This window comes from Pseudonaja textilis, chromosome Z, assembly GCF_049901715.1.
Source record: "Pseudonaja textilis isolate UNSWEBS1 chromosome Z, rPseTex1.2, whole genome shotgun sequence".
NCBI classification, from domain to species: domain Eukaryota; kingdom Metazoa; phylum Chordata; class Lepidosauria; order Squamata; family Elapidae; genus Pseudonaja; species Pseudonaja textilis.
Window position 1 is genome coordinate 32,354,873 of NC_142008.1, and position 16,311 is coordinate 32,371,183.

At 35.2% G+C, this 16,311-nt stretch overlaps 2 protein-coding genes across 3 annotated transcripts in view; both read left to right on the forward strand.

Annotated features, from left to right (window-relative positions):
* SCIN (scinderin) overlaps nucleotides 1–7,357 on the forward strand; it is a 54,179-nt gene extending 46,822 nt beyond the window's left edge. For both annotated transcript variants that reach the window (XM_087916384.1, XM_026706339.2), the window contains 3 exons: nucleotides 445–522; nucleotides 2,594–2,654; nucleotides 5,811–7,357. In XM_087916384.1, the coding sequence (XP_087772510.1) occupies nucleotides 445–522; nucleotides 2,594–2,654; nucleotides 5,811–5,944 (273 nt within the window). In that variant the 3' untranslated portion in view covers nucleotides 5,945–7,357. The remainder of the gene's footprint in view (nucleotides 1–444; nucleotides 523–2,593; nucleotides 2,655–5,810) is intronic.
* Nucleotides 7,358–11,736: 4,379 nt separating this feature from the next.
* On the forward strand, nucleotides 11,737–14,537 carry ARL4A (ARF like GTPase 4A). Its single transcript, XM_026706344.2, has one exon. The coding sequence runs from the start codon at nucleotides 12,121–12,123 to the stop codon at nucleotides 12,721–12,723; it is 603 nt and encodes a 200-aa protein (XP_026562129.1). The 5' UTR covers nucleotides 11,737–12,120; the 3' UTR covers nucleotides 12,724–14,537.
* Nucleotides 14,538–16,311: the final 1,774 nt, after the last annotated feature.

Below are 16,311 nucleotides of genomic sequence, written 5' to 3' on the forward strand. Positions count from 1 at the left end.
ACTGGCCAAGAAAAGGTGTGCCACATTGTTTGATTTATTCACATATGAATGAAATTATATATGGTGGTATATTGGCTAAGATTTCTATGGAAATCTTAGTCTAAGCCATTTTGGTGTACTGCTTTTAGCTCTATATCTGTAAGCTCATATCCTCATGCAGAGTACATGAACTATTGTTTGTTTAGTATTATATTTAGCTTTTGACAACTTTGTCTCCTCACATGACCTGAATTGCTAATGTCAATTGAGTATGACCATCTGTAGCATCCTCATACTGTAATTATTTACTCAGTCTTATCTACTTTTCCCTTTTTTCCTTGTTATTATACACCTTCTGCTAATCTTAAAATAATATGAATCTAATTAGTAAGGAAATATTTTAATTTAGCATGGGTGTTCTTAATAAGAGAAATGTATGATTCAGTAAAATATTATTTCCTCTAGATTGAAGAAGTCCCTGGAGAATTCACTCAAGAAGATTTGGCTGAGGATGATGTCATGTTGTTAGATACTTGGGATCAGGTAAAATATTTATTTTACTAGAGAATTTCTGTATGACAGAAGCTACAGTGTAGAGCTAAGTGTACAATATGTGCACGATACAAAGATTTGTGTCATTTAAGGTAAAGGTAGCACTTAAATTTTAAATTCTGTATCCAGCAAATAGAAAAGGAAGGGAGAAAATGGATAAGACTAGAAACTATTTTTATAATTCTTATTTTATGTTCTTAGATCGCTATGTTTTTTAAAAAAAATACACATACCTATACCCATTTGATTCTAAGCTTATTGCTAACCACAACTTAATGTAAAAAAATGAACTATTTAAATGAATGCGATTAAGAGAATATTTTGTGTGTGTGTGTGTGTGTGTGTGTGTGTGTGTGTGTGTAAATGTCAATGGACAAAATGAGTTTGAGGAAAAAATATAAAAAGGAAAATCTCTGTTTAACAAAACTTGTACTAGATACTGAAATCAAATTGGAGAGAGGAGAATTTTTGATATTACTCAATTCCATTAAGTTTAGCCAATGGCAAATCTTTATTTAAGATGCTGGTACAGGAAAACATTTTAAAAAAGATTTATGCAAGAAATAAATCCTTAGTGCTTTAATACTGATTGCTTTATTATGGCTTTATGTATTGTAGGTTTGTATGTTCATGTTTTAATATTTGTTTTATTATAATTTTTAACGTTTTGGAAGCTACCCAGCAAAGTCCCATTAAATGTTAGAGTATTAATCAAATAAATAAGGGAACTATGTAGAATAGAAAAGTATTGCCTGGAAAGTGAAAGACTCAAATGAATATCTCTATACTATGAGCTGTGTTTTATAGCTGGTTTTCAAATGTAAGAAGGAACAATATGTTTGCATAGCAAACAGTCAGACAATGATTAAAATACATGTACAATTTGATACTAAAATAAAACATGAAAATGCATTTGCAGGTATAGTAATCCTTAACTTTTGACTACTTGTTTAGTGATCATTCAAACTTATGGCATCACTGAAAAAAATGACTTATAACTGGCTGTCACACTTATGATCATCAATTTCCCCATGGGCACATGATCAAAAATTGGCTGCTTTACAACTGGCAAATATTTATGATGGTTGCAGCATCCTAGCATCATGTCATGCCCCTGTTGGAGTCTGACTCCGAAGGAGAGATGGAACAGCTGACAGGGAGTGGCAATATGGCTCTGGTGGTTGTGGAGGAAACTGGGGAGGGGCACAGGCCGAATGGGCATTCAGGCGAAGACCCAGGCCCATCCCCTCTTCATCCTAGAGCACGCAGTGGATAAGGGAGAAACGTGAGTGGCGTGGTCTACAGGGAAGGAAGGGGTCCTGATCTCCTTCAGGGGCTGCAGTTGGGAGGACTGTTTAAACTGCACACGGCACAGTTGCTGGAAGCAAAGCATGCATTCTTGTCGGAGCTTATCTGTGGTTTGGCTTCCTCCCAACTGTGGTTGCTGCGTTATCTGGTAGAAGTCTGCAATTAATCATCCTTGCATGCCATAGTAATTCCTTCAGTGTGGCATGTTGGATTTTTTATTTTGAATTAACTTTACTTTGGGAGCAGACTGCATTTACTCCCTCCGTAAACTGTTTTCTTTAAGAGTTTGATATCCAGCAGAGGATAATTAGACATTGGGACCAAGTTGGAGGCATTAAAAGGACTTTCTTCTATTTTTGTGACTTGGTTATTTTTGTGTCAGGCCCCGGGTCATCACGTCATGTGATCATTTGAAAATTTTCCAACTGGCTTTTAATGAGCAAAGTAAATGGGAAAGTTGAATTTGTTTAATGACTGTGATTTACTTAACAACCATGATGATTCACTCAATGATTGTGGCAAAAAAGTCATAAAATCAGTCATGACTCACTTGAAGATCCCTTCACTTAGCAGTGGCAATTCCAGTCCCAGTTGGTAGTAGTAAGTACAACCTGTAGTGTTTTAGTAAATGAGAAAAAATAATAGTTGAAACTGGACACATGTTTCCTAACTTTAATCTGTAGAATGATTTCCAAACTCCATTTCAAAAACTGATATATGATTTTGTTTTGTTTTTTTTCTCTCTCTCTCCAAGGTATTTGTCTGGATTGGCAAAGATGCTAATGAAACCGAACGTGCTGAATCAGTTAAATCTGGTAAGAAAAGAAATCAAATAGTCGATTGATTTGCAGGATGCTCATATTTAAGTTCAGTGTTTCTCTTCAGATATGCACCTATACTGCTCTATCAATGTAACAATTGAAAACAAACAATTCAGAAAAGTATTAAATTGGGAAAAGGTTTTTAGTAAGAGATTTTTTTTCCCCAGGTGCTTCCTTAATTCAGCTATATTTATTCTTATAAGACAGTATATTATGATGAGTAAGAAAAACCAATTATTTTTTTTGACATAGTGGTTGCTTCTTTTGAAGTGTGCCCATTTGTTTGTTCAACCACTTTCATCCTTTATCACACTTCCCTTTTACATTTTTTTCAGTTGTTCATTAGATAAATTTAGTCAATTTTGCAAATCAGTGTTTCTATTTTTTAATGCCTATCTAATATGTGCTCCAAAAATATGGGAGCAAAGCACAACTTTCTCTACCTGTTTGCTGCCATTTAAAAATTGTTCAAGTTTTGTATTTCAAATATGATCTCCCAGGTGTTTTCCAAATGGTTGCAGTGTTTTAAAGGCACTGTTGATACACCAAAGCTATATACAACTGTTATTGTATTCTGAAAACCCACAGTTAATCTGGTTTCTTCTGCGAGAGACTGATTCTATAGTGAGATGATGATGCTCTTCAAAATATATGGCTTGGCATAGGTTTGATAGAAACCACTTTTTAATAATAAGAAAACATGTATTGAAAGATAAGGTTTTAAGAATGGGTTTGCTTGTGTTTTAAAACCACTGAAGTATGGTGGCTTTTAACTGCAAGTTATCTTTATATCACTGGTTAATTGGTTCACTGTTCGATATTACATTTCATAGTTATGATGAATTATTTAATTTTTTTTCTTTGGCTGTTCTGAATATTTTGACATTTGTTAGAATCTATTTCTTTTAACTGTTGAGACCTTTAAATTATGTTTATACAACATGCTTGTTCACAATTTACTGAATCACAGAGGTAGTTCTCACTTAACAATTATTCATTCAGTGATTGAAATTACAGTGGTGCTGAGTGAATGGTTATTGCAGCTACTGCAGCACCCCCTGGTTAAGTGATCAAAATTTAGGCATTTGGCAATCCTGCCTATGGCAGAACTAGAGCTCATGGTCTCCTGATTTCTAGCCTGGTATCTCTGACTAAACCATATTAGCTTCCTTACATCAATTCACTGCAATACAAAATGTTAAAAAATTAGATAAAAATAGCAAGCATTATACCATAGCACTTTATTCCTTTTAACCTGCCAATAAGAGACAAGAGAGACCACTGTGTTTGTGCCATACACACTAAAATAAAAGACAAATGACATATATACTGTTTATACATTGCTAGTCTTGTACAGTTGTTTTTGACCAATATACTCATTTTGGTGTCTATATGTATACATTCCAGGTTTGCTTAGCCTAATTATTTCATGTTCAAATTCCCACCTCTCAATTCCAATGATTTGTAAAATCTGTTCCATGTGCCGTAATATTCTGTCTCTTTATTTTTAAATTCTAACGTTAATCTATCCAGTTAAGCTCAGACTAATATTTTCTTTATTATCTCCCTTTCTGAAGGTATATTTTCACTTTTCCATTGCAGGGCATATACCATTCTCACTGCTATCAGAATGTATAATATTAAATATATTGACCCTTTACTATAACCCTCTGTTATAATTCCTAATAAAAATAATTTGGGTTTGAATTCTAAACTTTGTCCAACAATTTTTTCTAACCACATCTGGATCTGTTGCTAAAATTCCCTTGCTTTTTTGCAAGTCCACTACTTGTGATAGTATGTACCTGGTAGTTGTTTGCATTTCCAACATTTCAGGGATGTATTACTAAACATTTTAACCAATCTTGCCAGAGGCAGATGTTACCTGTAAAACATTTTATACAGATTCTCTTTGTATGATGTGGCTAATGTTAATATGCAAATACTATGCATATTTTTTCTTCTGATTTGGGTAACATTTTAATATCAGTTACCTCACAATCCCTTAGAACTTTTCTTTATACAACTGAAAGTACTGTTATAAGAGTTAAAATCAAAAATAAGAGCAAGTCTCTCTCTCTATATAAAAGCCTACTTCCAAGATATTGGGGACTATTAGTTTTACAAAGAAAATTTTGGATATTCTGAGACGATAGTACAGTAATTTATGATCAGCCCAGTCATGGACAGCCTATTCTTTGTTAAGAGCAATTAATGCAATATAGGAGAAAGAGTAGGCTGTGTAAAAATATTGTTCATTTTGTTTAGTTTTAGTTTAATGTATTGTGAAAATCAAATCAAAACACAGCAAATTTAAATTCATGGTTTATGCCTCAGTATCATATATGAATCTATCCATCATGATTCAATATGAAGTGTGAACCCAACTTGTATTTTCATTGATTCAGATAATATCAAATATATATACATATACATAAACATATACACTCACACACATATCACTTTTTTCTTGAAATTACAAATCATTCTATTCAAGTATTAAAATACATTACTAAAATTGTGTTATTTGCATAGACAAGATAAAATTAATGTTAAAATTTAAATTGCTGTGTCAGAACTTTCAGTGATTAATAGTTCATAAATTAGATAATTTTAAATTATAAAAAAGATCAGCTTATCATAGATAATTCTCTTAAAACATAAAATACCCAATAATAGCAGTTTGTTTTAGATATATTAAAAATCATTTCATTCTTATCACCCAACTTGTGCTCTAAGGTAAGTTGGGAGTTCCTCTTTGTGGTTTCCCTGGTGTGTTTGGCTCTATTAGTATGGCCCTCTCAGTGATGGTATCCAGTTATGGGACTCTTTCTTCAGATGTTTGGCTGATCCTCAGGGTGTCCTCTTTATTGTAAACATTTCAAGATTTATATGTATGGAGAAACAATTACTCCTTCAGCATTCTGCTTTAATTTTGCAGATTATTTATGTAAAGAATGATTAATTATTCTTTAGTTATTTTATTAGAATAGTTCTATGACAGGTTTCCCATACTTTTCTTGGGCTCTAGGATTCTGTTAAGGGAAGAATGATGTAGAAATTAAATTAAGTGATTTTGAAATTAACTGAAAATAGAATACTATTTTGCTGTGATATTACAGTATTATTTTATGTATTCATGTATTTCAGCCAAAAACTACATTGAGACTGATCCTTCTGGAAGAGATAAAGGGACTCCAGTTGTTATTGTAAAACAAGGTTTTGAACCTCCAACATTCACAGGCTGGTTTTTGGGCTGGGATTACAACAAATGGAAGAACTAACAGCTACAAAACACTGAATCATGGAAATAACTGCATATTCTCCAACAATTTTGAGTATGTGATTGTAAAGATTAAAAACAACTATTATTGAGATTAGTGCCTTAATCATGGGTGTATATTTAGGGAATAAAACACATGTCACATTCTACACGCATAAATACGTGCTCCCAACATAATTAGAAAGTGTCCTTTCTTAAATACATTGTTCAGGAATGAAGAAATCCAAAATCTCTGAGCAACATTTAGGGTTATCATTGTCAATTTCATTGACTAAATACCAGAGCTGCACTCTGAAAAGAGATTATGGAATTTCCACAGCATAGCCTTCTTTTCTGCCTATAGCTTGGTTTATTATGTGCTTGTCTATTATTACCCAAGTATGATTGAATACTAGCTCAGTAATTTATAGCTTTCTAATTGAGTATTTAGGAAAGATTGGTCTGGTTGTCCAAACTTTTCTCCTGACTCATTGTATTGGTCCAGTCATTTTAGGTTTGCTTATACTTCAGTCATAAAACGTTTATTTTTCATCTATTTTTATGCCATGTCCTGGACAGTAATCACAACTTAACTTTTCAAACCTGACATTTAAAGAACCAGAGAATTGTATAGCCCAGGAAAACTCCCAGTTTTTGAAAGAGGCAACTATACAATACCTGAGCTTGTCTGTCAATACTTAGGAAAGGAAGTGAAAATAGTTGCTTTTAATATTCTAAGTTATTTAAATACTTCTCTAACCTAGTATGCATCTTATAAACTCTGTAGAAAGAAAACTATACACTATTGTTCACAACAAAAAGTTGCCAAAAATAATTTTATTTATATTCCTTTGACATCTGAACATTTTAGAAAAACTTATCCTTCTATTCTGATCCTTCACATAAAAACAAAATTACAACATGATGACCATTAGATGGCAGGAAAGAAATACAGAAAAACTCATTAGTTTCTATTTGCTGTTTATTGAGTTTTTTTGCAGTACTGATCTGGTAATCCTGTATTTACTGATTATAAGAATGTATCTCAATAGTAGTATTAATTTTTTGTTTCCAGTTTAAGATGCTCTGAAATGATTTACATTCCAGAGCTTGTAGCACTTATGAGAAACAAAACTATTATGCATTATTAATTGGATTGGTATGTCTGCAACTAGTTATGTATATTCAGTTTCTGAATAAGAAAACATTATGGAAGCCTGCTTTCACCTATAATTCTCTCTTCATTGACATGACCAACTACAGTAAGTATTAAGTCTGATGAGAACATGAAGGATCAAGATGAATATATGTTATCAAAAAGTGAGAATAATTGTTCCGTTTCTCATTGGTGAGTGGGAACTTATGATAAATTAAATATATGCTTTTAAATATGAATTTTATACTTCCAATTAATAAAGCCTCTTAATCAAAACTATTGTTAAACTGTTGTCTTCCTTTTATATAATTATGTTTGATTTACTTACATATTCAAGTAGTTCACTATCTTGATCATCTTCTAAAGAGTTTGTCTCTAATATACATAGTTATTTTGGTAGAAGTAATCATTTAATTTTATCTATTTTCTCCAAACTATCTCAGAATACAGTGTATAAATTTTTACCCATTCCATTATCATTATAAGTCTAAGAGATAGATTAACAAAAATAGTTCAAGATATCTGTTAAGTTTTATGCTTTAGTCTACCACATATATTATACTAACTCAATCAGGAAAATGAATACAAGTAGTCCTCAACTTACGACCACAATTGAGCCCAAAATTTCATTTGTCAAGTGAATTTGTCCCATTTTACCTTTTACCTTTCTTGCCTCAGTTGTTAAGTGAATCATTGAAGCTGATAAGTTAGTAAACCAGTTGTTAAGAGAATCTGGCTTCTCCATTGACTTTACTTGCCAGAACGTTGCAAAAAAGGGATCACATGACCTTGGGACAAAGCAAAAGTCATAAATATGAACCAGCTGCCAAGTACCTGAAATTTGATCACGTGATCATGGGGAGACTGGAAAAGTAATTGTGAAAAACAGTCATAAGTCACTTTTTTCAGTAATGTAGTTACTAACTGAAGACCTTGGAGGTCTTCTAGTCCAACCCCACGATCAAGCAGGAGGCCCTATACCATTTCAGGTAGGTGGATGTCCAGTCTCTACTTAAAACCCTCCAGTGATGAAGCAACAACTTCTAAAAGCACATTGTTCCGCTGGTTAAGTGTCCCATTAGTTGCTTCTCTAATTTCCATCCATTGTTTCTTGTATTACCTTTTGGTACTTTGGAAAATAAGTTCTCGTCTTCTTTGTGGCAGCCCCTCAAATAATGGAATATTGCTATCATGTCATCCCTAGTCCTTTTCTCTAGACTGGACATAACCAATTTTTGCAAAAGTTCTTCATATGCTTTTGTCTCCAGGCCCTTAATCATCTTTATTGTTTCTCTTTGTACTTTTTCCAAAGTCTTTTTTGTAATATGATGACAAAAACTGGATACAGTATTCTAGATGTAACCTTATTAAGGATTTATAAAGCAATACTAATACTTCACATGATTTTGATTCTATTTATATAACCAAAGATTGTATTAGCTTTTTTGGCTGCTGCCACAAACCGTTGGCTCATGTTTGTGATTGTCCACTAGGACTCCAAAGTTTTTCATAGTTACTGTTTTTCAGCCAGGTTTTGCCTAATCTGTACTCGCTCCCTTTATTTTTTCCTGCTTACATGTAAAACCTTGCTTTTCTCCACATTAAATTTTATGTCGTTGGATAAGGCCCATTGTTCAAGTCTGTCAATATCTTTTTGGATCCTGAGTTTGCCTTTTGTGGTGTTGGCTATTCCTGCTAGCTTAGTATTATCTGCAAATTTGATGAATTCACCTTCTATTCCCTCATCTAAATCATTTATGAAGATATTGAAGAGTATTAGACCTAAGATGGAGCCTTGTGGTATCCCACTGGTTATTTCTCTCCATATAAATGTAGTACCACTAAATCCATCTGGTGGTGATGCTGTCTATCCCACATTTTTCTAGTTTACCAAGAATTAGGTTGTGGTCTACTTTGTCATATGCCTTACTGAATCGAAGTATACTATGCCCACAGCATTTCGCTGGTCTACTAATTTAGTTACTCTAAATTAGTGTGAATGAAAATAGGATTGGTTTGACATGATCTGTTTTTTAACAAACCTGTGCTGGCTATTAGTTATAACTTGTTTCTAGATGTTCACAGATCTGTTTTTTGATTATTTTTTCCAGTATCTTCCCAAGAATTGATGTTAGGCTGATTGGTCTGTAGTTTCCTGAGTCTGTTTTTTTTTTCCTTTTTTGAAGATGGGAATCACATCAGCTCTTTTCCAATTCTCTGGTAGTTCTCTAGTGCACCAAGATTTTTTAAAACTATGGTACAATGATTCTGACGTAACATCTACCAGCTCCTTCAGAACTCTAGGATGTAATCCATCAGATCCCAATGGTTTATAATCACATTGCTGGAGGATCATACAGTCTTCTAAGTACTGCAAGATTTGGAATTGAATATTTGTGAAAAAATATTCAAAAATGTCTAGATTGACATTCCAACTCTTAAAAAAATGCCTACTACCCCGATTACTATGTTATACGAAGGAAAAAGGGAAGGATCAGCAATAATATACTGTATATAGGTACTATAGCCAATTGCAGGGTCCAAGATTTCAATTTGGGGGCACTCTTTTCCAAGATGGATAAATGATGGGGATATTTGGTTTAATACTTTTAGAAATTTAGTTTAGCTTGGAGAAACGTGATTTTATACTACAATCATTTGAACCAAATACATAGTAGTATAGCCTAGAAAGATTGGTGCCACACACACAATCCTAGCATAGCTAATAGACTATTTTGACTTTATACATGAAAGCTGCTACAACTTTCAAAGACTTATTTTATTCCACAAAAGCTGATTTATGTCACACACTTAATAGTTTCATGACAAACATTGATTTAAGTTAAAGAAGCTAACACATAAAAACTGGCTTAGTTCACAAAGGTGTCTATTTCATAATCAATCAAGTCAATTTCATTTTCATTCCGCAAAAAACTTCATAAAGCAAAAGTTAATTTAGCAAGCAGTCTTGTGACTAAAAACTTTAATTTTGGTTTAATTCAGGCATAGTTTATTTTATATAACATTGGTTTAACTTGAAAAAAGTTATGTCATAAACAGTTGTTTAGTTCAGGCAGATTTATGAGCTTTGCAAATACTATGCTAATCTATTTTGCAAAACTTTCATTCCTATCATACACAATGGCTTAGATAAATATTTGTAATTTCATTCCATACCCTACTTTGTAAAACTATATTGCTTTCAGTCACAACCAATAGTCTAGCCCTTAGCAATTGCTCACAAATGGTTTCAGAGATCTCGTGGTTTTATAAACCAGACCCTCATGTAAGAAGCCAAGATTTGGGATTCACACCACACACCCTGGATTAGTTTTGATTTATGGTTACATACAAGTGCTGAGGCAGGAAGCTTGCTGAGAAGAGAAAGCAGAACAGCACCTATGGTTATGAATATACATCATACAAAATTCAATGTTAAACAACTTTTGGTCTTATAACCTGACCTTGAGGAACAAAGCCAGGGTGGAACAACACTGGAATAACATTAGAATGGCTGGCAAAGATAATTAAGTAGCAGAGAGAAAAATCTCTTTAGGTCTGCAGTTTATCATCATGAATACATGTGAGCGGAATCCTGAATTAACATTGCCAATTTTCTAATCAGAACCCCTTGTACATTTACATAGGAATTAAGGAGGCAATATGTTTTCATGGCAAGAGAAAAGGGATTCCTTTTTAATCTTTCCACCTAATAGGTTTGGGGTTTTTTTGTCATACTTCTCGAAAACAGCAAGTTTCTTTTAGTTGCAGGAAAAAAATAACATTTTCCCCATCAGGTAACCAAGGGTGGATGCCTCAATAAGATCAATACAAAAGAGCCGGCGTGGCCAAGGAGGTCTGTCATTCACGTGACCTGACCGAAAAGCACTGAGGAAGGTGACGCGTAGCAGGCAGAATTCCGAGAAGGCGGGGCTATTCGGGAAGGACTTGCTAGAAAAAAAAGGGGGGGGGAGGAATGTCTAATAATTCTAAAGCGTTTGCCTCTCTTTGCCGGTTACTTGAGGGCATTATTTGAAAACGGTTGCTAGGAAACGAGTGCACAGGGAGGCCAACGGAGGAACTCTTCGCTTACTGCGCCTAACGCAACTAGTTGGGCAGAGCGCTTTTAGACATTTCATCTCATGAACCTTGAAGATGCCCACCTCCCTCTTTCCACATTTAGGAAGGAGGAGGTTGGAAAAGAGGATTAAGAATAAGGTTTCCAGAAATGAATCTCGATGTTCCTATGGGTGGCAGAAGTAGCCCTGACAATTAGCCCTGCCAGGATGTTTCCTGCTAGAAAAGGAGGAGGAAAACTGAAGCCAGACCGAAGAGGCAGCCTCAGTTTCAGCGATCTTTTTCCTTCCTCTCGAAAACAGGACGGGAGGCAACTCCCTTTCTGTTGAAGGCGTAAGAGGGACAGGCACTGCAGTACATTCCGTTCTCTACAGCTATGAATGGAGAAAAAGCGGCGGGAGAAGGTGGGGGGAGCAAGCCAGCCGCGGGGAGGTAACGTCCAACTTCCTCCTGCCTTCACGCGCTTCAGTTTGACCAATGAGGTTCAAACAGATTGGGCAATCAGATTGATGGGTGGCTGTGGGAGCCAGTAACTGAAAGCGGAGAGCAGAACCCGCAGAGTGGTTTTCCTACTTTGCCGCCCAATTGCTTCCTCGGCAAGGCCTTCTTGATCCAATGGCGAGCGGAGCGTGAACGAAGGGGTAGGAACGATGAGGGGTTGGGTAAAACGGTAAGGAGGCGCGGCCCGATCAGAAGCACAGGCGGTTTTTGCTGCGGCATTGGAAGGTGCCTTCTTGGAGCCTCCGGGTAAGAGGCGGCGAGACTTTAGCTGACCAGCGGATTGGGATTTTGTGCTTTCGTGGCTTGCTTTTTCTGCCCTGAAATCGTCGTCTGGTCTGACTCTGCGCTCGTCTGCTTGCCAGGGAAGCAAGATCGTCACTAGAAGCCTGGGACAGGCGAAGAAGCTTGGCGGCGGCGGCGGGCGGCTGGTGCCCTCTGCTCGCCGCGGGCCCCTCCCCTGCGCGATGGGGAATGGGTTGTCGGAGCAGACGCCGATCCTATCGAGCCTGCCTTCTTTCCAGTGCTTCCACATCGTGATCTTGGGGCTGGATTGTGCCGGCAAGACCACCGTCCTCTATCGGTTGCAGTTCAACGAATTCGTCAACACTGTGCCCACTAAAGGTTTCAATACGGAGAAAATCAAGGTGACGTTGGGAAACCACAAGACCGTCACTTTTCACTTCTGGGACGTCGGAGGCCAGGAGAAGCTACGGCCGCTTTGGAAGTCCTACACCCGCTGCACGGACGGCATCATCTTCGTGGTGGATTCCGTGGATGTGGAAAGAATGGAAGAAGCAAAAACGGAACTTCACAAAATCACACGGATTTCCGAGAACCAGGGAGTGCCTGTGCTCATTGTGGCCAACAAGCAGGACTTGAGACATTCACTGTCGCTTTCGGAGGTGGAAAAGATGTTGGCAACCAGCGAGCTGAGCTCTTCCACTCCCTGGCATCTGCAGCCCACTTGTGCTATAATCGGAGATGGTCTTAAAGAAGGATTGGAGAAACTGCATGACATGATAATTAAACGAAGGAAAATGCTGAGACAACAGAAAAAGAAAAGATGAGATGTTGTGACTAAGGGTGAATTCCTTCTTGGTTTTTGACACAAAAAAAGTCGGCAGCACTAGACTTGCTCATTTGGATCTTGTACAGATTGATTAAACATGCAGTCTGGTGGGAAGTTTTGCAGGCAGATAATTTTATCATTTCCCTATATGTATTTGGGGACTACTACTTTAAAAAAAAGCAACTCCCTTGTTACATAGTACAAAGAGTTCAGGAAACAGATGGGTGGGTAAATGTAATCTGGATATCTAAATAACCAAATAATAAAATGAGTGGTTTGCTTCATGGTATAGTCATGTCTGAGAGTGCCTTTGCAACAAAATTGCATTCAAGGCATTAGTTTTTCACCTACTGCTTGTGTCAGTGGGATGTTTAGATGAAGATATGCAGCTTTAAAACAATATTAACATGTCTGGATCTAGACAATTAGTATTTAAGAGGCTGTGAATGTGAAAGATTGGTTGAATGGTATACACTTTTAACTGATTTCTCTTAAAATACTAGTTGGAATGCAAATGATTTGAATTACCACCATTGTGGTAGCCATGTTATTTGCAGCCTGATAGAGAAAAAAGTATGGACTATGTAAGAGTGTGGATGAGTTTCCTGATAATATAGCATGTCTTGGTGTGTAGGAGTTATTTAGAAATAGCTGTGCATCTTTAAAGCAGTGCTAATCAGATTTGGACCATACTTATTATTGTTCCAAGAAGACATGTTTTAGATGAAAAACCCAAACAATTAGACAAATGTAAACTATTACCATAAGGAGTTTCAGGATTCTTATAGTGCAATATTACCTTTACATTAAATTGATGGCAATAAAATTTGATCATGGTTCAATATAAGTCAAGCTAACATCAGCAAAGCTACATGTCCTTTGTGCCCAATATTGTTGAAATGTACTGCCAGGTTTTTGTAAAAAAAATATTCTTTTTTGGTAGTACTAGGAATGTACTGAATCTATACACTTGAAAACTTTGACACTGGAAAACAAGAGTTTAAAGATGACACATCTACTCGATGCTTTAAGCTTTTCTTGTTTGCAGTCATGCAAGCAGTGTTTGAGTTGGGATGGCATATAATATTGAAACACATTTCTTACTGGTACAATTTCCTTCCCCCAAAAAAAAAAAATCAGTTGGTATGGGTAACAGGTCAAAGGGCTAAAATGAAGCCTGTATTACTCTACTGGTGCTGTGAGAAATCATAATTCCAATACTAAATGAACTTGAACAGAGATTTGTCCTTCCTTCAGCACAACCAACCAAGTTAGTATAAATTTATTGATCAGATATAGGGAGGGTTAACTATTTTTCTGACTGTTAAGAAATAAAAACTTCTGCAAAATCAAATTTTATAGCCAGAAACTGGTTAGAAGGTAACCAAAAATGCACTTTAGTGTTTTCCAATACTGAAAGTGTCAGCTTTTTTTAAAAAAAGGAAAGAAATCCTGATCCTTTTCGAAAGAATTGAAGTAGCTTCTAATGGAGCTTTTGTATGGTGGTTATATGTATCTGCACTAGTGACATTAAAAGTCACTTAACGTCTATATTTATAGAAATGTAGATAACTTCTTAAACCTCAATAAACTCAATTCCAAGTAATTCATTGAAACAAGTTGAACACATTCTAGTATGTTGATTTTGCTTTTTATTAAAGACTATCTGCATGAAACAACTTTATTCATGTGACATTTGTAAAATGTGACAATGTTTTAAAAATCACTGGTATCTCATTAAAATTTTAATGGCATTTGCATTATGTTTTGTCTCTTTATATTATAACAATGAAATACAGTTGTTGATACAATTTCTTGTCTTAGTTTTGTGATTCTGGTATTCAACAAGCAATAGATGTACACAATAGATGTTCTCAGTTGTAGAATAATTTAGCTGTTACAAACATGTTGCACATTTCTCCGTAATCTTAGCTTAGTATACAAAAGTTCTTCATTTCTTCCCTAGAAGTCTGGGTCCACTCATTCAACTGAATACAAAATGAAAGGGACTAGTCCTTGTGTCTCTAAATTTGTAACACATAGTTTTTTAAATGACTCGTGTGCGCAACTTGACAATGTGTTTCCTGTAGTACCTGAAGTATTACTTCGGCAATTGTGATGTTTATGAAATGGTGGTCTATTTCTGTTCTGAGAGCATCCTATTAATTAAACTCCTGTATTTTATATCATAAAAACATTTAAAAGTCCTAGTACTTTCTGTCCCACAAACATTGAGATGCAAAGAAAGGTTGATAACTTGTTAAAGCAATGACATTTTTGCTCTTTGCAGACTGAATTGTCAATGGAATTGACAATAACCTTAACCCTAATGCTCTGGTAGAAGTATACCCACCTAAAACTACAGATTTGTTTTGTTGTTTTGTTTTGTACTTTTCTTTCCCTCATTCATTTAAAATAAAATAAAAAAATGTTTGTTTCCTACTCCCAAGGAAAGAGGGATTGGCATTTTTCATTCTTTTTTTTTTAACTCTACCACAACTAGTATTGAATAAACCTTGTTCATCCTTGTTGATGAGATATGTATCTCCAAAGAGCAAAAAATACTCCTTAGACCTATGTCTGGCCTTTTCCTAGGTATTTATTGAGACTGGAAGTAAAATCTGCTAAAGGAAATTGTAGGAAACACACTTTACAAATATTCTATAAGACTAATGTGGAGTAATATGAACCATTGTACAGGATAGATGTTACTTGCATAGCTGGGGATATTTAGTGGGTCTACTTAAGCTACAGTTTTGTGTTTCTTGTTTATACAAGAAACAGTATAATATTTTACAAAATTCTGTTTTTATACATGTGCAGCTCTTTTGAAAATTCTAGAACTGGATAAATTAAAATTCATGCCTCTTTATTATTTATGAAATAAAATATATAATTAAATCACAGTTTATAGCTATGTTTTGAGTTGGTAATGTTTTAGAAATTGCTATGGGGGCCAGGGGTTCTAGGCCATTAAACATTTAAACAATGATATTTTCTCATTCTAATCTGATAAAGTAATGTCAAAGAGTTCAGCCAGACATAATCTACACAAAGTGTAGATGGAATGGAGCACCTAGCTACTATTTATTTCCTTACTATTTTTTAAAAAAGAATATTCTTGCAGATTTTGCAAATAAATGCCGTAGTTTGAATAATGTAAAAAAAATGGGGAGAAATTGAATACCTTTAGTTCTTGTGGGACATTTGTTGATATCCATGTTAGGTTTGGTTGAACCATAGGCAAGTTGGGAGTTTTCTTTTTTGGAGGAAAGGGAAAATGTTGGAAGGTTTTTTTGAGACTTGCACAACAAGCTGCTTACCATTGCTTTTAGAAGCAATGATCCAAAGACCTCTAACCAAAGACTGTCTATGCTTGGCAGCCTATAAATACTTTAAACAAAAACATTTTTCTTTAAAACTGTTATAAACAATTATTAGAAAATAGCAATTATATACATTCAGAATCTAAACGAGTATAAACACTGGCTGAAATTATTTAACCGGTCTACATGATTGTTTTTTCCTTACTCAGGTCTGTCAAGAAAAATCCTGTATGGCAGGTTATTTGAGAAGCTGTGAAAAG